The sequence below is a fragment of the Babylonia areolata genome, chromosome 8 (assembly GCF_041734735.1).
Source record: "Babylonia areolata isolate BAREFJ2019XMU chromosome 8, ASM4173473v1, whole genome shotgun sequence".
Classification (NCBI taxonomy): Eukaryota; Metazoa; Mollusca; class Gastropoda; order Neogastropoda; family Buccinidae; genus Babylonia; species Babylonia areolata.
Genome location: NC_134883.1, coordinates 3,736,297 through 3,760,430, shown reverse-complemented (window position 1 = coordinate 3,760,430; position 24,134 = coordinate 3,736,297). Strand labels below are relative to the sequence as shown.

Sequence of the window (24,134 nt, the reverse complement as noted above, 5' to 3'; positions counted from 1 at the left end):
TTGTTGTTGTTGCAACATATTCTTTGACAGATACCTGGGGGTTGGTTTCTTTCACATTTAGCAAACAAGTTGGAGATTTTCAATTTATAAGTATTTAGACTTAAAGCAAATTATCCTTTGATATCTGTAGCTTTATCTTTCAAGGAAGTTCAGGGTTTTGTCTGTTTAGACTTAGCTTTGGCCAATCTTTCTTGGTCATTTAGAATACAGTTCACTCGACACACAGCTCAAAGTGAACACCACTGAAAGTAAATTCATCCACTGCTTTGGCCAATCTACCTTGGTTATTTAGAACACAGTTCACTCAACACACAGCTCATTCAAAGTGAAAATTCAAAGTGAACACCACTGAAAGCAAATACATCCACTCAACTGAAAGTGACCACAACTCACTGTCCACAGTTTGCTGAGCACAAAACAGTTCACTATGCAGTTCTGACAGATTTAATCACAATAATGCTGAATACAACTCCAGAATGAACAAAACTCACAAAGTGGACACTGAACAACTCGCCAACATGAACACAACTCACTTGAGCAAAGTGGATGCTGAACTGAACTCCCTTCAATATAAACACCGTTCACTTCAACATGAACACTACTCAAACAACCCAACGCCCCAAAAAAATGATGCTGAACACTACTCACTTCAGCATGAACACAACATGAACACTATTCACATGACACTGAACACTTCAATACACCACTACTCACTTCAGCAAAAGGGATGCTGAACACTACTCGCATGACACAGAACGCTACTCACTTCATGTGGATGCTGAATATTACTTGCATGACATTGAGACACTGAACACTACTCAGTTCAACATGAACACAGCTCACTTCAACAAAAGTGGATGCTGAACATTATTATGACACTGAACATTACTCACTTCAACAAAAGTGGCTGCTGAACATTACTCACTTTAACTTGAATACAGCTCACTTCAACAAAAAGTGGCTGCTGAACATTATTAATTAATTCAGACTTATCTGCAGTTTTACCAGTTTCCAGAAAATCCTAAAACAATTTTTGACAATCAAGGCCATGTCATCAAGAATTAAAAAAAAAACAAACAATGGCCAGAAAAAAAAAGCGTCATCTGGGAAAACTTATGCACACACAACTGGGCTATCGCTCCTGTCATCTTTTTTTTCCCCTCCATACCTAGGATGAAAAGCTGCATGCACAAACTGCTATCACTCCCAACAATTTTTTCCTCCAAATACATGTACTGGTCACAGTTGTGCGTGTGTGCTCACACTCAAACACATGTACAGCCATTTCCTGGTTTGTTACCAGAATAAAGACAAATAACTCCATTGACTGCTAAACTGTTCTTTCCTAAAAGAAACAACAAACTGAAATGTGCTTCAATCTGTTCAGTGCCACAGGTTATTGTTGAAAAAAAATTAAAAAGTGCTTTCTCCTTGCCAGGCTATTCTGAGGATTCAGGGGTAATAATAATAATATAAAAGATCGAGCACAAAACCGTAAGAGATACAGAAAGTATCAGCTTTGAGAAGGAAAATGAAAAGATTCTGAATCTGGCCTTTTCCCCCCAATTACTTTGGACTGGTCAGGCTGTGCATGCCAGTTTGCCTCCTCTGTGAACACATCAGGAGCAAATGTGTAAACAACTATGAAAATAAGTTTTCCCTTCCTTTCCACCTTTTACCCTAGGTTATGGTAAATCAGGAATTATAGCCGGGAGTCATTCTGCAGCAGTATTCTGTGAAAACAACAGTTTTCTGACATCCATGGCCACACCCTCTTCTACACACTCTTGACTGGCCTGTGACCTCTCAACTTACACCACTACTCTCTCTCCCCCCTCCATCAACCCATACCCCTCCCCCCCTTCCACATACAGGCACACTGCCCTCTCATTGTTAATCACTGTCACTTGCTCAAAACGTTTAATGTTTCTGTCAGTTTCAACTGTCATCATTGCACAGCCTCTAAAGTTGAGTAAGTCTGCAGACTGGGACCACTGACTCTGCCAAAGTTTCCAACACCTTTCTTTACATAAGGGGTCAAAAGAGGGTGCTAGTCAGGGATGAAAAATTGGAAGGTAACCTACTTCAGGAGGTTATCGGCCGTAGCTACTTTCGTTTTCTTCGCACAGGCGGGTTGTAGGTTGCACAGGACAGGAATCAAGACCTCTGCCGGAGTCTGCACTAGTGGGTCACGGTAAGTATGTTACTTAAACGTAATTTTAGGAAGAAAGTTTCCTATTTATGCAAGACACATTAAGCTTACTATTCAGGGTTCTTTTCAACTTAAAACTGAACCAAACTCAAAGGAAAAATCAAAAACAGATAAGGGACGTCAACTGACAGATCTGACTTGAGGGGGGGGGGGGGGGGGGAGCAAGCAATCTGGGCTGCCAACTGATGACATATACACAGAATGGGTTCAAAGAAAGACGAGAAAAGAAAAAAAATTCCTGAGTTCAAAAAATAACTTTCCCGAGTTAAAAAAATGTTCCCTATCAGATATTCTGCATTGTGGCATTATGATTATGTTGAACTATCTTTCTTTGGCTTAGCTATCTGAGACAGAGCCATGGTATACGTGTAGACAATGGAATGCACAACTCCTCCATCCTTGGTATAATCTGAAACAGAAAGTGTGAAGCCAATATCAAAAATACACAAAATATGTTAATAGTGATAGTGGTCTGCATTACATTAGTCAAGGCAAAATTGCACTGGCTCTTAGTGCTGCAGCCTAGCCTTGGGGGCTAGTTGGCCTTTGGGAACCATCCCAACGCCGACTGTCCTGAAACCCTCTTGGCCGAGAGAGTGGGGATGTATCTTGGGCAAGACATTCTCCACTATAATCAAATTCTAGCCCAGATAGATGGCACAGCAGTTACCTCCTCAGCTGTTCTAATGGTCACAGTCGAAAACGACAGACTATCATAGTACCAACTACAATAGTACCAAACAAAGTATTCAAATGACCAACAACCAAAACCCACCAGGTTTGCATAATTCATTCCAGTGATTCTCTCTAGCTCTCACCTACATTTCAGTCAGCTCAAATCAAGGAGTGAAAGTGAAATGGTACTGTGAAAACAAATGGCTCATGAGGATGACAATGATGCTGCTATGGAGGTCCATTTAGTCTGGGGACATAGCTACGCTCTAGGTGTCCTTTTCTTTCATATTATATATAAGGACAGGTGCAATAGCCAAGTGTTGGACTTTCAATCTGAGGGTCCTGGGTTCAAATCTTGGTGACAGTGCCTGGTGGGTAAAGGTTGGAGATTTTTCCGATCTCCCAGGTCAACATGTGTAGACCTGCTAGTTCCTGAACCCCGTTTGTGTGTATACGCACGCAGAACAAACACGCATGTTGAAGATCCTGTAATCCATGCCAGTGTTTGGTGGGTTATGGAAACAAGAACATATCCAGCATGCACACCCCCGAAAACGGAGTATGGCTGCCAACATGGTATGTTAAATAAACAAACTGGTCATACACAAAAAATGTTACATGTCTGTATGAGTCAATGTGTGCATGACTGAAACCTGACTGAATGACACAGGAAACAAATGATGAGCACCGAATGGCAGACGTAAGCTGGCTCTACCCAGGTAGGCAGCCTGTTGTGCAAATGACTCTGTAGAGCGCTTAGAGCCTGGTCTCTGACCAAGGATAGGTGCTACATAAGTATCCATATTTTTTATCAAACATTCATATCATCATCATATCTCCATGCCAATCAGGCCCAAGAGATAGGCACCTGCAGTGTTGGTCAGGAGTTTTGAGCAACGTTCCCAGAGGTACACCCATAGAGAAAGATGACACTTCTGCAACTCTGGCTGGAACATCACACCATTCAATTTGCATTTGATGGGGTTTGAACTTGTGTCCTCCGAGTCATCAGAATGAAAAATATATAACACTGTGAAGAAGTATGGATACGAACACACTGTCACTAAAGAATACACACATGGTGGCTATTGTGAAACACCACTCACTAAACAGCACACCTGGTGGCTATAGTGAAACACCACTGTCACAAAACAACACACACCTGGTGGCTACAGTAATGCACCACTGACACTAAACAATGCACACCTGGTGGCTATAGTTAAACACCACTGTCACGAACAATGCACACCTGGTGGCTACAGTAATGCACCACTGACACTAAAAAATGCACACATGGTGGCTATAGTGAAACACCACTGTCACGAACAATGCACACCTGGTGGCTATAGTTAAGCACATCCATCACTAAACAATGCACACCTGGTGGCTATAGTGAAGCACAACTGTCACAAAACAATGCACACCTGGTGGCAAAAGTGAAGCACAACTATCAATAAATGCACACCAGGTGACTACAGTGAACACCATTGTCACTAAACAATGCACACCTGGTGGCTACAGTGAAAAACCATTGTCACTAAAGAATGCACACCTAATGGCTACAGTGAGAGAATGAGCTGGCAGCCATGCAACACAATGCACTTTATCAAATACTTGTACATGCAACACAACTGACAGAAACTGTTAAGTTTTCAATACAACCCTTTCCCTCAAGTTTTTTTTCTTCTTATTCAACACACATCTCACACACAACACTTTTGTCACTTGAATACATATTACGCATGTGTTTTTCCACATAACAATAATGCAGACCTAAAACAATAGCTCATGACAGGAAATGTTTTAAGTCAGAGCAAAATACACCTTAAACGTGGATGAAGAATCAGAAAGCTCTCTGTCAAAACAATAGTTACCTTTCAATGTCTGCAGCAGGTCATCCACAGGAACTGACTTGACTTCTATGAATTCTGGAAAACCAAAAATATGTTCACTGAATATTTCCACTAAAAATGTATCCGTTTAGCTGGGAATCAAAATATGACCGTCAATATCACAGAGAACAAGACAAATAAAGAAACCAATTTCTGTATCATTTTTGGAATGCCTTATGAGAAGAGATGGGGCTGAATGGGAGGAAACTAAGAATTTTCAACATTTATGCCTTAGGCATAAAATGCAAATAACAATAGTCATCATCTTTTCTTTCATACTGATCATATTTTGTGGTAAAAAAGTTTACAGTGTAACAGATACAAAACAAAGAAACACACAAAACAGTTACCGTAAAGTTCGGTCTATTGAGCGCACTGGTATATAAGCCGCACACACTAAATTTTGGAAAAAATTGAACTTTATACATACATAAGCCGCACCGGTTTATAAGCCACACTTATTTCCGGTACCGGAACACATACTGATACTAAAGAAAAGCTGTTGGTACTGTAGGTTATGAAATAAACACAAGCGGGAACAACACAAAGAAAAGCAAGCGAAAATACTGCTAGTGCCACAAAAAAATAATAAACAAACGAAAATAAGATCCATAATTTAGGGATAGTCACATTTATTCAACGTCATCCTGCTCACTGAATCCACTAAAATCTTCGTCTTTAGTATCCAAGTTGAAGAGAACCAGCACAGCTTCCTCCGCCATCTTGTCACTGACTTCAGCCTCGCTTTCACTTCATGAATATGAAGGTGGAGGTTGTTGCTGGTTCGTCGCTTGCACTGTCGTCTGCTAGGTCGATTGCCTTCAATTTGACGCTGCATCACAGGCATAACGACGCGTTTTCGGCATGATGAGGGTGTTCGCTTGAGCAGAGTGGAACTGAATGCTGATCTGAAGGCTTTAATGTGTGCGGATTTGATTTATAAAACTTGAACAGTTAGCACACTATCCTGAAGCTCATCCAAAAATTCATGGACAGAAATCATGATTTTGGTGAGCTGAAGGGCAGCTAAGAACAGACGAGAACGTGACACTCCCGGGATCATTAAAATCCACAAATAAGCTGCATTACTGTATAAGCCGCAGAGGTTGAAGCTGGAGTAAAAAGTCGCAGCTTATAGACCGAACTTTACAGTATATAGAAAAAAAAACACAATAATTTGTAAATCATTAGAAAACGATCATTTCGTATAGAAAACAATAATGTACTATAAAACATACAAGTATGTTACGTAAATCATTAGCAATAATCATTTCCTTGCTTAGTCTTGTTCTTGTTGCTTACAGTCCAGCCGACCGCACAGGTCCATATCAGGACTGTCAAACCATACAAATGACACAAACAATAATATCAACAACTCTGCTGTATGACTAACTAAATGCTAACGATAACACATCTCTTAAATCCACTCAGTCATCTACACATACAAAATAAAGATGAGATTTAAATAAAAGTTAAATATTAGTCAGCTTAACCAGTCACCATAGCCATGTAGTTAGGGTTGCAGACTGCTGTAGTCTCACCTCCTTCATCTGTTGCCCGGAACAAAGTCCCAGCAGTTCAAGGGCACAGCAGTTCAAGGGAGCAGTTCAAGGGCACAGCAGTTCAAGGGCACAGCAGTGGGCGGCACATCAGTTCAAGGGCACAGCAGTGGGCGGCACATCAGTTCAAGGGCACAGCAGTTCAAGGGCACATCAGTTCAAGGGCACAGCAGTGGGCGGCACATCAGTTCAAGGGCACAGCAGTTCAAGGGCACATCAGTTCAAGGGCACAGCAGTGGGCGGCACATCAGTCCCAAGCACAGTTTTTTGCAGCAGCATCACCAGACCCCCAGAAACGAAAAACACTGAATTAAAACAAGCAGTCAAAAACCAACACACTGACATGTGATGAAAAGGAAGCAGGCTTATTTACCAGCTAACATCATCTCTGGCTTAACATGTTGACCTCCATCTTCAAATCTGTTTTGGTCTACATTGTACAATTTTGTGGAAGATTATAAAATTGCAGTATATTTAAAAAGAAAAACAAAAACGAAAAAAAAGGCTCATTGATTTTTAAAAAATCCTCTGTAAGAACATTGAGCAAAACTGTGCATGGACTACTTAGTGGATATCATCAGAACGTTTTCACAAAGTAACTTTTACTGCAGTGGAATCAATTTTGTTATTCGACTCATCTGCATTTACACTGCTCTTCAGATTTTTCTCTCTCTTTTTTTTTTTTTTTTTTTTTTTTTTTTTACTGTTTGCTTGTAAGCTTTATATATGAATTTGTTGGACAGTGAGTGAAAACAGTAACAGTTTAACGCAGCACCACTTGTGACTGAGTGAACAAAATGTGTTAGCGCTGCAACAAACAAAAGAAAAGACTCAGGTCAGAAATAAACATCAATGGTCAGAGATGATCTCGGCTGGGTACCCTGCTCCCCCTAACCACAAACAGAATCAACACACACACACACACACACACACACACACACACTTATCCCTTGAGGAAGGAATGTGATCGTTTTGAAAATTTGGAATATTTGACAGATTGATATGTTTGTTTTTCTTCTCTCTCTCTCTCTCTCTCTTTTGTTATGCGTACATGTTTGTGTGTCTCTTAGAACAACGGCAGATGTGTAAGTTGGCCAAAGTGCTAATATCTTCACCGTTGGAAAATAAAGATTCATTCATAAAGATTCATTCATTCATTCATTCATTCTCTCTCTCTCAATATATATATATATATGATATATATATATATATGTGTGTGTGTGTGTGTGTGTGTGTGTGTATTTTAATAGCAGTTTTAACAAGCATGCAAACCTACCATTCAAAATGTACAGAACCACAAACACAAACCAATAACACAGGGTTACACATGCCCATGAAAAGACATCACCTACGCTATTTACCTTTGATTTTGGTTTGTTTCTTTTCTTTGTTATTTGACTCCCATCATGTTCTGAGGCTCTTTTATTTCAATGCCGTTTGTAATGAAGAATGAATGGCTTGGATTTACGGATGTAGTCCTCTCAGATTTTTCATTCCCAGTGTTTTTGGTTATGCTTTTTGCTGCTTATAAATGAAAAGAAAACAAAACATTTCAACCACAAAATGCAACACAGCACATTTTCAGCAGATCATAATGATAAATTGATTCATTTTGGCAATTAAGTCTCCTTTACACACAACTAACAGAGATAACCTGATCATTTAAAAGCAATGTTAAGATTCTTAAGTAATCAAAAAAGAAAGAATTGTGGACTCAAACAAAGGAAGTTCATTGCTGTTAATGATAAATTATTTAGCTAATGAAATCATACTGCTGAACTTTACAGTATGCTTACACGTTTTCAAACACTATTTTGATGTTTCCATTTGAAGAAAAAAAGAAGGTAGAATCATGCATACTTTTTGATTCATATGATCAGAGTGTAATATGTCTTCTCATGTCCTTACCAAAATTTCCTCAATGTATATTAAATGGAAAAAAAAAGAGACTTTGCTAACTAAACTTGATCTAACTGTAAAAGACACATGTTCTTGTTGAATACCACCATAAAACAATAATTCAGATTCTAATCATACCATCTTTGTTTTTCTTGATGATTATTAAAGTTTTGAAATACAGCTTTCTTAAAGATAATCAGCAAAATCTTTAAATAGAAGAATGCGTAGCAATTTTACTGTGAACTTGGGACACAAATTTTGATTGAAAATATTTTCAAACTTACCAACTTAATTTCAGTGAGAACTTTGGAAAGAAATGTTGAATAACAGTATTTTCAAACTTACCAACTTCTGAACCATCACACTGTAGGCTTTCATTGTGAGTGCCCTTGGGGAGACACCAATACTTTTCTACACGGTGGAAAATGTGAGGAGTTCATGTAATCATGTAGTTCTGATGCTGCTGACAACTGTACCTTGCTGCTGCTCGGGCCTGGTGTTACACTCCTCATCACCATCAATCTGCCACACAACACACACAATGCATCCACTATTCACCACTGCAAAGCAGCTCATGCTCTTGTGATGTATTTCACTACACAACAAATCAAGATGCTTTTGTATTCTATTGAGCTGGCTGCTGTAGTCAGCACAAATTATTTCCCTTTGATTGTTCAGTTCATTTCAAGGAGGAACCATACCATGCATGCTGCACAATACATACCACATCTTAGTTACTGTACCCAAAATTAACACACTGCTATCAAAAAACAACAACAAAATGTGGAGAGTGTGTGAAGACTGGGGACTGGCTGTGGCAATGAAGAAATATAGGCGATGCCTTGCGTGTGTATCAGTACAGCACACTGGTCAGGCCTTTACAGCACAATGAATGCCATGTCTCCTGAATGTAATCCTTTGGTCATGTTTCATCACAATTCTGCATCATCAAAGCTTGTGTGTCTCCTGAATGGAATGCTTTGGTCATGTTTCATCACAATTCTGCATCATCAAAGCTTGTGTGTCTCCTGAATGGAATGCTCTGGTCATGTTTCATCACAATTCTGCATCATCAAAGCTTGTGTGTCTCCTGAATGGAATTCTTTGGTCATGTTTCATCACAATTCTGCATCATCAAAGCTTGTGTGTCTCCTGAATGGACTGCTCTGGTCATGTTTCATCACAATTCTGCATCATCAAAGCTTGTGTGTCTCCTGAATGGAATGCTTTGGTCATGTTTCATCACAATTCTCCATCATCAAAGCTTGTGTGTCTCCTGAATGGAATGCTTTGGTCATGTTTCATCACAATTCTGCATCATCAAAGCTTGTGTGTCTCCTGAATGGAATGCTTTGGTCATGTTTCATCACAATTCTGCATCATCAAAGCTTGTGTGTCTCCTGAACGGCAACAAACACAAGCCATGTACATCAACACATTTATCAATACACTCAATCCCCTTTCAGTAACCCAACTGCTTTCCAAGTCATTATGCTTCTTTACTGCTTTGATTGAGCACCAGAAAAAAAAATGTGCAAAAACAACAAATAAACTTTTGGATGTACATTTCAGAAACAATGATTACAGCTTTAAAACAGACTAAATCAATTCAGAACAACCCTAGTTCGGAACTAGAAATTTAAAAAAGACAGAAATTATGCATGCCTTGAGTGACCAAGAAATCTCCACCAGTATGTTCTAGTAATGCAGACGCAGCAAATACACACAGAATCATTGAGCTGAACGAGCTTCAGTCTCCAGTGTGGCATGTGTATCAGTTGAATGAGTAGTCAGTGCGGCAAACACCAGAGATCCAGGGTCTGAATCCTGCATCTTGTGAATCATGAACTGAACTTTTCCCCCCTGGGTCAAGATGAATTCAGACCTGTCTATGCCTTAGCTTCATTCAAGAGCGTAGACATGCTGTCACAGAAGAACGTCAAAGCATCTGAAAGGCTATCCATCCCCAAGAAACCAGTGGCCATTAGCCAGAGTGATCTTCTTCTTCTTCTTCTGCGTTCACTCATATGTACACGGGTGGGCTTTTACGTGTATGACCGTTTTTACCCTGCCATGAAGGCAGCCATACTCCGTTTTCGGGGGGGTGAATGCTGGGTATGTTCTTGTTTCCATAACCCACCGAACGCTGACATGGATTACAGGATCTTTAACGTGCTTATTTGATTTTCTGCTTGCATATACACACAAAGGGGGTTCAGGCACTGGCAGGTCTGCACATATGTTGACCTGGGAGATCGTAAAAATCTCCACCCTTTACCCACCAGGCGCCGTCACCATGATTCGAACCCGGGACCCTCAGATTGACAGTCCAACGCTTTAACCACTCGGCTATTGCGCCCGTCACCAGAGTGATGAGAAGTCCTTCAAATCTGTTACACCCATCACGTCAGGCTTGCTGAGGATGGTCGTATTGTGGTGCTGGTACTGAGGAAGTAGGGAATGAGACTGGGTGGGGGTTCAGTTAGAAGGCTCTTGTTCTGAAGTTAACATTTAATGGTTTTACTGTTGTAACATTTAACATGATTTCTGAATATATGTTTTTACCAGTGACTATAATATATTCAACACAAAGACGGATAAAACCTAGCAAGTGTATGCAAGTGTGTTTCTTACATATGCTGTGTTTATTGTTGGCAACAGGAGGGTGTGCAGTAACACATGTCTGTGTATGTGTTGGAGATGATGCATACTCAGGCATGCTCATGCATTACTGGCTTTATCTAACACTGGAATTACTAGGAGTGTGTGTGTGTGTGTGTGTGAGAGAGAGAGAGAGAGAGAGAGAGAGAGAGAGAGAGAGAGTGCACACGTGTGTGTGTGTGTGTGTATGTGTGTTTGTGAGTGACAGAGTGTGTGGGTTAATAGTGTATGTGTGTGTGTGTGTGTGTGTGTGTGTGTGAGTGAGAGAGAGAGAGTGCACACATGTGTGTGTGTGTGTGAGTGTCTGTGTGTGTGTGTGTGTGTGTGTGTGTGTGTGTGTGTGTGTGTGTGTGTGTGTGTAAATGTGTATGTGTGTGGTATGTGAGCTGTACGACAACATACATTTCCTTTCCATCCATCAGGACAACAAAATCTTACACCTATTATAACCCTATGATCAACATAAACATTGGATACATTACATAAAATGACATGGAACAATTATGCGTGCAGCATCCTCAAACATGGGCAAGGCTGCCAAATGGACAGGGCAAGGTAAGACCAGGATAAATCCATTTGTGGTTTACACCCCAGACAACCACACAGGGCCATAGCTAGACAGACCAAGGACATCAACCACAGCCCATGGGAACCAGTACAGGGGAAGGTTGCAGTTAATAGATGGAAACCAAGAAGAAATCTTTCCAGGCTTCTTTCACAAGGACAAAGAATAGTGGAAACTACTCCCAAAGTGACTCAGCAGCAATACTGGGTCTCCTCTGGTGTGTAGCCTCTTGGCGACCTAACATTGATGGTTCCCTGTGGACTGCCGGCACTGGGACTGCGTCAGACAAACATGTGTGTGATGCATGTATGGGGGACTTGGAATAAGCGGTGTGGGAGTGATGCCATTGAAACAGTGCAGGTGATGGGGCAGCAAAAAAAAAAAAAAAAAAAAACAAGTGGAGGAGACTGGCAGGGAAAAAAGAGTGAGCCTGACTGACCTCCACAGTGACCATGTTCACAGTGCTGTTGGCCAACCCTGGGTCAAGGCTCACACCTGTAACAACACACCTGTACATTTAGGTAATAGTCAATACTGATGAGCTGGTTTGATGAGGTTTGGTCAGCATGGATAACTAGGTAAGTGTTTAAGGAAAGGACTGACTGGACACTGCATCATGGAAGACAGAAAAAAATAGGACGATTTTAAAAAAAATATTAAAAAAAACACATGAAAAGACTTTTCAAAACCATTATTACATCTGAAGAACTCTCCTGTTTGAAACATAAACAAACAGATAATCTGTGACATTCAGCGAAGTCATCTGTGGATATTTCAGCATAATCTACCAAACACAGACATCAAGTTGGTTGCAAGAAAGATGTTATGATTTTGTACGGAATGGTTAACAAATTATGATGAGAAAATACGTTAATGGAGGTATATGTATTTTTGTGAATGTGCAAGCTTTAAAAATAACAGATTAAAAAATGAACTTATAGAACACCACAATGGGGAATATTTTACACTCCAAATGGCCATGCACAGATCTACATGAAAGCTGTATCCCCAAAACATTTTTGCAAACTAAGTATCAAATATTAAGCTCTATCTTCTGGAAACATATGCATCACATATGAAAATTTTACAATCAATTTCAGAACAGAACTCATGCGCACAAGAGATCCTAGCTGAACCACTTTTCCACAATGATGAATTTAAGATAGCTAAAAAAGGTTTCTGTTCCTAAGCTTGGTCAAATAAACTGTGACAAAATATAATAATATTACCTAAAGAAGAACACAGCAAAACTGAAATAGAGAACAAAGAAACAAAGAGGGGGAAATGAAAGTGCTGTAATTTGTAGCAAATGCTAGTAAAGCATCACCAGAGTTTATATATTTTAATAACACTTTTTTTTTTCTTTGTTCTATTGCTAAATGGGAAGGAAAAACATATCCTTAGTGGAATGGAATTCACACTGAAACAGATAAGAGAAATTACAGAAATTAAAGTGAGATAGTTTGAATAGAGAATGTGCCACAATACTGTGGACAGAAACAACATTCTGTAGAAAATAATACTGTGAGGCGGGCAGACGACAGAGCAATGATTAAATGCATTATCCGTTTAAGGAAATGTCAGGTTTCATAATGTCTGGATTAACTTGGTCATTCACAAAAGTCTGGTGTGAAAACTGTGCAAAAAAATGCTCAAGATGGCATTAGTCTTGTTTGGAAACTAACTTGTTAAAACAAAATTATTTCATTTCCAAAATACTTTATAAATGTAGAATGAAAAAAATAAAACCACATTTTGGGAAATTCAGGAATAATTTAACAAAAAGGATGAAAGTAGAAAAATATAATGCAATCTGGAAATGATGCTAATTTAGTTTTACATTAAAAAGAAGAAAAAAAAACAACAACAAAAAAACCGGCTGTAGCTACTTTCATTTTCTCCGCATAGGCGGATAGTAGTTTGCACAGGACAGGAATGTCAGACCCCTGCCGGAGTCTGCACTAGTGGGTCACGGTTAAGTATGTGTAATTAAAACCAGTACTATAGCAAAATCACCAAAGAGCCCTTCAGTACCTGTTTTGACATACTGATACCAGGAATGTGAATAACAATAAGAAAATGATTTGTCTTATGTATATATATATATATATATGTGTGTGTGTGTGTGTGTGTGTGTGTGTGTGTGTGTGTACCGCAGTATAAAGAAGCAACAGTCTTTGAAGTATGCAGATAAACAACAGATACAATAATTTGAACAGCACCATGATTTGATCAAAACTCTTGATAGTTGCAACTTTTCTAAAATATTTCTGCTATACAATGTTCAGTTCTAAATAAATAAATGCAAAATATTTAGAAAAAAAGTCCACTTTTTTGTAAATGAATAAAGACAGAGTTTACACCAAAAAAGAAAAAAGAAAAAAGGTGGCCCTCTCATTGAAGCGAAGCACTTTCCCTGGGGAGAACAGCCTGATTTCACACACAGAAATCTGTTGTGACAAGAGTAATGAAATAACGTAAATGAATTAAAGTTTAGCCCCAATGGAAAACTGAACAGAATCTGACTATCGTCTGCATGGGGGTGAAGGAGGGGGAAGGTTGTGGGGGAGGGTGGAGGGGGTGTGGGGTGTTGCATGTCTTTAAAAAAAAAAAAAAATGTCCATCCATGATACCCACCAGGTGAAATGTGCGTGGGGACGCCGGTGTAGCCAGTCTCCTCCTTGAGCTCCCGTATGGCACACTGCTGTGGATCCTCCCCCTTGTCAATCAGACCTGTCACATGTCCCACAAACCAATCAAAAACCACCATCCTTTATGGCACACTGCTGTGGATCCTCCCCCTTGTCAATCAGACCTGTCACATGTCCCACAAACCAATCAAAAACCACCATCCTTTATGGCACACTGCTGTGGATCCTCCCCCTTGTCAATCAGACCTGTCACATGTCCCACACACCAATCAAAAACCACCATCCTTTATGGCACACTGCTGTGGATCCTCCCCCTTGTCAATCAGACCTGTCACATGTCCCACACACCAATCAAAAACCACCATCCTTTATGGCACACTGCTGTGGATCCTCCCCCTTGTCAATCAGACCTGTCACATGTCCCACACACCAATCAAAAACCACCATCCTTTATGGCACACTGCTGTGGATCCTCCCCCTTGTCAATCAGACCTGTCACATGTCCCACACACCAATCAAAAACCACCATCCTTTATGGCACACTGCTGTGGATCCTCCCCCTTGTCAATCAGACCTGTCACATGTCCCACAAACCAATCAAAAACCACCATCCTTTATGGCACACTGCTGTGGATCCTCCCCCTTGTCAATCAGACCTGTCACATGTCCCACACACCAATCAAAAACCACCATCCTTTATGGCACACTGCTGTGGATCCTCCCCCTTGTCAATCAGACCTGTCACATGTCCCACACACCAATCAAAAACCACCATCCTTTATGGCACACTGCTGTGGATCCTCCCCCTTGTCAATCAGACCTGTCACATGTCCCACACACCAATCAAAAACCACCATCCTTTATGGCACACTGCTGTGGATCCTCCCCCTTGTCAATCAGACCTGTCACATGTCCCACAACCAATCAAAAACCACCATCCTTTATGGCACACTGCTGTGGATCCTCCCCCTTGTCAATCAGACCTGTCACATGTCCCACAAACCAATCAAAAACCACCATCCTTTATGGTACACTGCTGTGGATCCTCCCCCTTGTCAATCAGACCTGTCACATGTCCCACACACCAATTAAAAACCACCATCCTTTATGGCACACTGCTGTGGATCCTCCCCCTTGTCAATCAGACCTGTCACATGTCCCAAAAACCAATCAAAAACCAACATCCTTTATGGCACACTGCTGTGGATCCTCCCCTTTGTCAATCAGACCTGTCACATGTCCCACAAACCAATCAAAAACCAACATCCTTTATGGCACACTGCTGTGGATTATTCGATTATCAGAAGAATCATAAGTCAAGATTCCATCATAATTTCATTGACCACGCACTATGCAGTAAGCCTTTGATGTTTTATCATATCAATGCGGAAAACTGGATTAAAAGCACGCAAATCATTCAACTGTTTTTTGCTAAACTTCCTGTGCCAGTGAGGAAGGAAGTTCAAGTTACTTCCCTTACCTAGCAGTTTAATGCATAATAATGAGCTGATGAACCATTAAAGTAAACAGGTTTCTTCACCTGTCCTGCTCAGGTGGAGAATGGTAATCAGCAGCACCCACCTCTCAGGCAAGCACAGGGTTGAATGAGTAAGGTTATGCAGACTGTAAACCAGAGAACATTTACACCTCTCAAGAAAAACAACACAGCAAAACCTTTACTGCTGTAAAATAAATAAATAAATAAATAAACAAATAAATAAAATAAAATGATCTTTAAAAAGTTAAAGTGCGTTTAACACCAGCTTGGAGTCATAAGGCTGACATGTATAACTGTCCATGGAAACTGGAGAGAGCTGTGGGACTTATCTCACACACTGACATCAGAACAACATGTTAAAATAGGCACAGAAATACCTTTTTTCATGTGATATGTCTGTGATCTAGTATACAACATTTTGCCTATGAGCTCAGGTGTAAAAAACGAATGAACAATAGGATACTTGCCTGCAGGGAACTCCAAAGAATAGCACTTTAGGGGAGGTCGGTACTGGCTGACAAGGATCACCGAGTCAGGCTTATTCAGTCGTTTCAGGATGGGGACGATTACCACAGCTGCCACAGAAAGTGAGTCACATCACCTCCAACACAACTTCAATCACTGAAAACAGTAAGCTTATCATTTGTGATAGCTGATGATTTTTGTTGTTGTTTTGTTTTTTCCTTTTTTTTTTTTTTTTTTTTTTTTGTTTGCTTGTTTTTTGCTAGTCATCGTCTTTGCTTTTGAGACTCCAATGGGAATAAATCAAGGACAGGTAACACTAAACAAGGATGATACTGTTTTTAGGATATTTTCGCATCATGTAATGTCTGTTGATATATTTTGATATAATGCAATGCCTTTTGATTCCTTTTGATATGAAACCTTTTGTACACTGAAGTACAATGCTATTTAAGATATTTTAGACAAGTGGGGGACTGCAAAGAGAGCAGACATGTAGCTCTCCATTAAAGATGACTACATTTGGGGACAAAACACTGATAGCCATTTCATCATAGAAAGAGTTCATCAGATTTGCTTCTCATGGCTGTCAGCTGCACAGATTTTTAAAAATCTAATCTCCTTCTTATATCAAGTCTCAACAGGAGAAAGTTCTCAACAGGAGAAAGCTAACCTCTAAATCTCCATGAATTCTTAACATGCAAAGAAGATCAAAAGTACTTGTGTTTAGGGGACCAAAGCCTGATAGCAATTTCATCCTGGAAAGAGCTCATCAGACTCTCAAGGCTGTCAGCTGCACATATTTTTCATTTTAATTACCTGCTTATATCAACTCTCATTATGAAGACCACTACAACAGGCAGGAACAACGGTATACAGTGGACACTCTGGACACAGCTGGACGATCTCGACTTCGCTGACGACCTGGCGCTCCTGTCACACAACCACAGCCAGATGCAGGACAAGACCACTCGCCTGGAGACCACGTCAGCCAGGACAGGGCTCAAGATCAACAAGAAGAAGACCGAGCTGATGAAGGTCAACACCACTGCCAACACTCCAGTCACAGTCGGTGGAGAGCCCATCAGGGAGGTGGAGTCTTTCGTCTACTTGGGAAGCGTGGTTGACCGACAGGGAGGCACGGACTGAGACGTCACAGCCAGAAGGTTCTCCATATGAGAAAGATCACCTCGAAATCATCATGAATACTTAATATGCAAAGAACTGAAGGACAGACCTGGGAACGAAAACCAGTTGGCCTTCCCTTCACAGTCTCTATTCCCCTCTTCCTTTTACACCTACTGACAGCTCACAAAAAGGGAAAACAAAATATATAAATATATAAGCAAGCAAAGAGATATTTAAGCACAATTTTGTTCAGATGAATCCCAGACATATATCAGATTAAATGAAATATCTAAACCAAGGCAGCATTCTATTCCTCTGACACCTCACCATGACTACAAACTGACAATGCCTGGATATAAATTCACTTAGGTTTCCATCCTGAAGGTAAAGTATCCAACCTGAAAGCTTGCTATGTGTAAAGTATACTTTATTTACTCTCTCAATTTTTCCCTGCCCATACATTTGGATGGTATGAGGACAGGGGCACAGAAACCTGAAACATATATCCTAACAGCACCATTACGTCTCAGTACCACAATAACAAAAATAATAATAATAAAAATATCTACATAGCACTGAATCTTGTGCAGAGACAGATCAAAGTGCTTTCACATGCTCTTATTCACAGGAATGAAAGATTCAACTTATAAATACATGTATATTAGAAAGATAATGAAACAGTGCAACATGAACTCAATACATGTAAAAGAACCCCTGGCAAAATTCAGTAGAAAAATCCACTCTGATAGAAAAACTACACGAGCAGGCAAAAACAAATATATATGGGTGGCACTGCACTGTAGTGACATGCCGTCCCTGGGAAAAGCAGTCTGAATTTCACTAAGAGAAATCTTGATCTTGTGACAAAAAGTAATATGATGCTGTACAATGCTGTCGACCAGGCACATGGAGGACGGGGGTGGGGCTATTCTGGAAAGAAGCAGGTTTCAAAGCCAGAATTGAAAGAACTGAGCTCAGCTCAGGTTTGACGAAGCTAAAGAGGGTATTTATTTCAAGAGACAGAGAAAGAGTAGTGGCCAACTGTGGAGTATTTTAATCTGTTAACACATTTACAATGTGACCACATGGAAAATAAGGGCAAGATAAGACACCCATTTTATAAATAATTTGAAAACTTGACCATAATTCTATCTGTGTTTTGTTAGCTTTGTGTTTTGAAAGAAACTGAAAAACTGATATTGTGGCACTCCAGTAAAATCCATGCTTACTGGCAGAAATGATAACACTGATGTTATGGAGTCTTAATCCTGTTAGAGATTAAGGCAGCTATGTCAACAGCAAAAACACACCATTTTGCCCAGAGGCTGAGGATTCAAAATCAGAGGAACATGTGATAAATAACAATGTATGCTCTGAACTCTTATTACTTCATCACCCGGGGAAACAATACAAATTCAGCATATCATTTACTCACCAATACTCTTGATACCATCCACAAAATATCTTACTGATTATGCCCCCATAATCATGTGATGATTTATCAAACCATTGCTAGACCATGCTGACGGGTGCAACAGCCGAATGGTTACAGCGCTGGACTTTCAATCTGATGGTCCTGGGTTCGAATCTCGGTGCACCTGGTGGGTAAAGGGTGGAGATTTCTCCGATCTCCCAGGTCAACATATGTGCAGACCTGCTAGTGCCTGAATCCCCTTCGTGTGTATGCGCACGCTGAAGATCAAATATGCATGTTAAAGATCCTGTAATTCATGTCAGCGTTCAGTGGGTTTGGAAACAAGAATATACCCAGCATGCACACCCCCGAAAACGGAGTATGGCTGCCTACATGGCGGGGTAAATAAAAAACAAACAAACAGTCATACACGTAAAATGTTACATGTCTGTCTGAGTGTGTATGTGTGTGCGTCTGAAATCTGATTGAATGACACAGGAAACGAATGATGAGCGCCCAGTGGCAGCTGTCAGTCGGCTCTACCCAGGTAGGCAGCCTGTGGTGCAAATGTCTCCATGTATGTAAAGCACTTAGAGCTTGGTCTCTGACCGAGGATAGGCACTATAGAAGTATCCACATCAATCAATCAATCAAACCATGGGGATGGCAATTTCCAATCAGTTGTAGACAAGTGTGAGTTTTTCTTTCTGGAAGGGAAGGAAATGTATTCAGTGTGAACACCAGTGAACACAGCGTGCATGTGTGCACATGGTGTACATGCTTGCAGGTCCCTTTACATGTAAAGGTGCAACAATTCTGACATCATGAAGCACTAGTGTTATTTCAACAGGAAAGAAAACAGCAACAACAACAAAAAAAAGAAAGAAAAAGAAAAAAAAAAGAAGAAGAAAAAAAAGAACAAATAAAAAAAATGAGCAAGAGAAATGGGTGACAATACCATCACTTCCATCCCCTATCTTGGTGGTCCGGTAAACTGCTTCCCATTTTCTGCACACACCACCACAGTGACAAAGTTAGCATTCATTTCTACATATTGCTTAAAAGTTCATGTTTAATCTTCAGTAACAGCATGCTTTCAACAATAATCCAACATCCTTTACTGGCTAAACCTGCTGTCATTTAACCACTTGCTTCAAGCAGATGGAAGTAATTTTGAATACTGAATATGATGGGTGCAATAGCCGAGTGGTTAAAGCATTGGACTTTCAATCTCAGGGTCCTGGGTTCAAATCTTGTTAACAGCACCCGGTGGATGAAGGGTGAAAATTTTCCAATCTCCCAGATCAACATATGTGCAGACCTGCTAGTGCCTGAACCCCTTTCGTGTGTATACGCAAACAGAAGATCAAATATGCACATTAAAGATCCTGTAACCCATGTCAGCGTTAAGTGGGTTATGGAAACAAGAACATACCCAGCAGGCACACCCCCCAAAATGGAGTATGGCTGCCAGTGTGTCGGGGTAAAAACGGCTGTGCACATAAAAGTCGTCTTATGTACATACGAGTGAACATGGGAGTTGCAGCCCACGAACGAAGAAGAAGAATACTGAATATCATTAATCTAAATACTAAAAGTAATGGGCATTGAGCAACTGTCAAATACTGTCCAGAAACTAAAACAGCGAAAGCTATTGGAAATAATGTCAAAATGTGTTAAGATAATTCAATGACTTATTCAACAGTGAAATAAAAGCCCCTGACCAGTTGAGGTATATTCTTATAAAGACACAAATCATTCCATAAATATGGTGTTTTTCTTCCTTTGTTTCTTCTTACATTTTGATCAAACCTATTAATCCAAACCTACCAATAAGCAACTGAAATGTTTTCAGTAAAATTTTTAAAACATTTGAACTTGATCAGTCATTTTCTTGACAAGTAATTATTGGCATAAGGAACATAAATGTATATATATAAGACACTGAATAACTGTTTTCCTTTTCCTTGTAGACAGACAAATACAAATAATTTTACATTGGGAAGAGGGAATATCTTTAAAGTTAAATGTTAATTCTAACAGTGTGAAAGATAATATGTATATCCAATAAAAAAAAATATTGCAAAGATAGACTCCAATGAGATGCTGTCAGTATTTGCTCTTCATGATTTGGGGAAACGTTTATATTTACAACACAGAGAGAGAAGAGAGAGAGAGAGAGAGAGAGAGAGAGAGAGAGAGAGAGAGAGAGAGAGAGATACAGACAAAAAGCAAGAGAGAGAAAACACAGAAGGGAAAAATGGGGGGCAGAGGGGTGGGAGTGGGTGTTATTGGAGCCTCTTCTTTTATACAAAGCAAAGGAAAAGAAATATTCACAATCGACCAATATTGGAGATAAAGAAACACACACACACACACACAAATGAAAAAAAAGAAGTTAAACATCTTGGTATATTCACACACAGAAATCTGGAATTAATAAAAACAGAAATATCATAAAACAAAGATCATCAAATCATTATAAAAGACAATGCTGATATAATTACAATGTGCACATGTATACTTTTTTTTTTTTTCAAACCACCACCACATTTTATTCAATTCTAAAGTATCATCAGGTAAACAATTATGTTTGATTATTCAACTATTTCAACTTCACTTGGTGTGATGCATACAAATGAGTACCTCTTTGTGTATGGTGATGTGTTGTGGGGGAGGGGGAGGGTGTGACTGCTTTTAAATTTTGTACTTTAAAATGTTGATTTTTATTGTATTGTGATGTGTGTGACCAGTGTTAAAGAGCTGGAAGTGAATTTTCAGTGCTGTTGTTATTGTTTTGGTGTATTGTGATATTGGGAGTATTTTTATTTGAGTACTGTGATACGGTTTTTAAGTATTGTGATATGATATTGCATTACATTTTCCGTATTTCATTTTCCTACCACATTCCCAGCAATATCATTTACAGCAGTGTTGAGGAAGCTGTCAGATTTTGAATTTCTCCCTCAGAGTTGACATGTATACTTTCACAACAGTATTGAACATTCTAAAGCCCTAAATCGGTTAACACTGTGCTATAATTTCATACACCTGTAAAGTCTGCATAAGAAAATGTACCCACCTCCACTTTAAATACACGTACACTTTAAAGTTATTCGTAAATCAATTTGCACAAACTTGGGTACACTCCCACAATTGCACACATGCAAAGTTTAAAACATGTCTGATGTCAATACCTGACCTTTCCTGGCCAAGGGGATCCTTGTATGTTATTTCACTCAGACCAATCCACTTGCCTTTGCCCAGTTCCTGCAACATGCATCAAACAATATAAAAATCTAAACAGCTGAACTTGTTCACATTCAAAAAGAAACTAGAAACACTGAACCAGAAGTCCTAACTGATGTGACAAAGAATATGTGTCAGAATTATACTCCTCCACATGTTCTAAAAATCACTTATTTTTCATGCGTATATGTAAAGTCAGTATATTTCTTCAAGAAAAAGATGTGTTCAGAAATATACTACACCACACGTGCTATAGATCACCTATTTCTTATGCATACATATAAAATCAGTCTGTTATTTAAAGCAATATATGTGTTCAGAAATATACAACTCCAGTTGTTATGGAGCATGTATTTCTGATGCATACATATAAAACCAGTTTACTATTTCAAGCAAAGATATGTTCAGAAATATACTACTCCACATGTACTATGGATCACTTATTTCTGACGCTTAATAAAGTCTGTTATTTCTAGCAACAGGTGTCTACAGCTTCAATTGGCAACACTATTCACTGCATATACACTGAAGTACTAGGCTAAGAGCATTCCCCTCTGCATGCAACATCCACCTGTATTACATATTATGTAAAAATTAACTCAAACACAGGTAAGCAAACTCTGGTTTTTGGGGTGTTTTTTTTTTTCCTAAACAGAAGATCGAACTCACAGGAACCAGTATGCTAGAAGTTGTAGCCTTTCAACACCAGATTGCAAGACTTTTGTGTTCCTTACTTGATTTCATGTCCAGGATTGGAACAGAACATATACTGTCTAAACAATTTCCAGTTCAAAGATGCAGTGTGGGAGGAGAGGTAAGGGATGGTTGTATATGTGCAAAGGAAGCCTGCAGCCTTTGAATTCAACTTTGATGTTGCTGGTACTGGTGAGTCCATGCATGTGTTTGGTTCCATCTCAAACAATATGAGAGAGAGAGAGAGAGAGAGAGAGAGAGAGAGAGAGGAACCTTGTGGCTTTCCACTTTGTCAGTTTTCTATTTAGATCGAAGATCAGTATTGTGTGACTTATTGCTGTACCTACATGGTTCTTCACTATGGACAGAAATAATCTTTGTCAAATGATATTGTCTTTTCAAATGTTTAATACACTTGCTTTCCCACAAAATCAGTCACCAATGCTAGCATCATGATCAACTGTCATGTTTACTTCATTTTATATCGATCATGTTTTTTTAGGTTTCAATTAAGATCTATATCACTTTCATGTCCAACAGCTGACAGACCTCTACCATTTACTCAGAAAATAACATCATCAAAGATTTGTACCAGTATATCAGAAGGTCATCTTAGTGCATTTTCTTTACTTGGGGAAGACAATTCTGCTGAATTTTAATGGCCGTCTGTTTCATTCATCAGAGTTTACATTCAGAACAATTATTTCTTGTTTTGGGTTGTATTTTCCGGGGGCACTACATGCAGCCAATTTTTTTTCAAGTTTTTTTTTTTCTCTTTGTATTAATTTCCCATGAGCTTTCCATTACAACAGAAAATGTATAACAAACATAACGCACTTAAGGTTTAGAAGTGGGCCAGGAAAGAAGGTTGGGCAGTAATTACAAATAAAGAACAGCATGATAATTGGTAATATACATGCAGGTCCCATAAATAAGCAGTCAAACAGGAAATTAACCTAGTTCAGTCTTTTCATATGGCTAATCTTGGAAGTAAGTTTGCTCACTCTGGTACTTTGGGGAAATCTTTTTTTTTCTTTTCTTTTTTTTCTTTTTTCTTTTTTTATCTGTCAACCTGTGAAAATTAAAAATCATATGTTGGTTGTCCGATATTCTGAAACTGATTTTTTCCCCCTCACAATGTTAAGTTTTGTTGGGAAAGCAGGATTTTACCGTTTTGTTTATTTCGTAAATTAACATACATCACTTTTGATATGTTGACACGCTGAATGTGCTGTGGCAGATGTTTTGTCCATTTTGGGCGACTTTCGCAGGTGTTTCCACAGAATTCTAGCTGCTGGTTTCGGGCTCTGCTGGTCACTCACGCACCGGTCAGAGCGAAAGTTGCAATCTTGTGGACTGGGCGGTCGTGAATGAACGGACCGAAGGCTGCATAAAGTAAACTGCAAGAGCGCTGTTTCAGTACTACACACGTGCAAGATACGAAAGCCTCTACCACGGAAAACAAACATGGAAGTTTCAGAACTTAATCAAAATTAAAGTTTCGGTAGATGTTACAGTTCACTTCCATGGAGATTGAGAAGGTTTTATCACAGTTACTTCCCCTGAGACAAGAGGG

At 39.5% G+C, this 24,134-nt stretch overlaps 1 protein-coding gene across 3 annotated transcripts; it reads right to left on the bottom strand.

The window, feature by feature from the left end:
- Positions 1-378: 378 nt before the first annotated feature.
- Positions 379-24,134, bottom strand: LOC143284460 (ADP-sugar pyrophosphatase-like). Of its 3 annotated transcripts, XM_076591113.1 has the most exons (10): positions 23,758-24,134; positions 21,819-21,886; positions 19,575-19,624; positions 16,080-16,187; positions 14,101-14,196; positions 11,903-11,958; positions 8,714-8,759; positions 6,280-6,329; positions 4,762-4,815; positions 379-2,621 (listed from the first exon to the last, which is right to left on the bottom strand). In XM_076591113.1, exons 1-9 carry the CDS (start codon positions 24,025-24,027, stop codon positions 4,807-4,809), a joined length of 753 nt encoding a protein of 250 aa, XP_076447228.1. In that variant the 5' UTR covers positions 24,028-24,134; the 3' UTR covers positions 379-2,621; positions 4,762-4,806. The 3 variants fall into 3 exon arrangements, 2 of the variants coding, with proteins under 2 accessions (XP_076447228.1, XP_076447227.1); XM_076591112.1 differs by lacking the exons at positions 379-2,621; positions 4,762-4,815; positions 6,280-6,329 and adding an exon at positions 7,322-7,859; XR_013055540.1 differs by lacking the exons at positions 379-2,621; positions 4,762-4,815; positions 6,280-6,329 and adding an exon at positions 7,732-7,862 and having other exon boundaries at positions 8,583-8,759.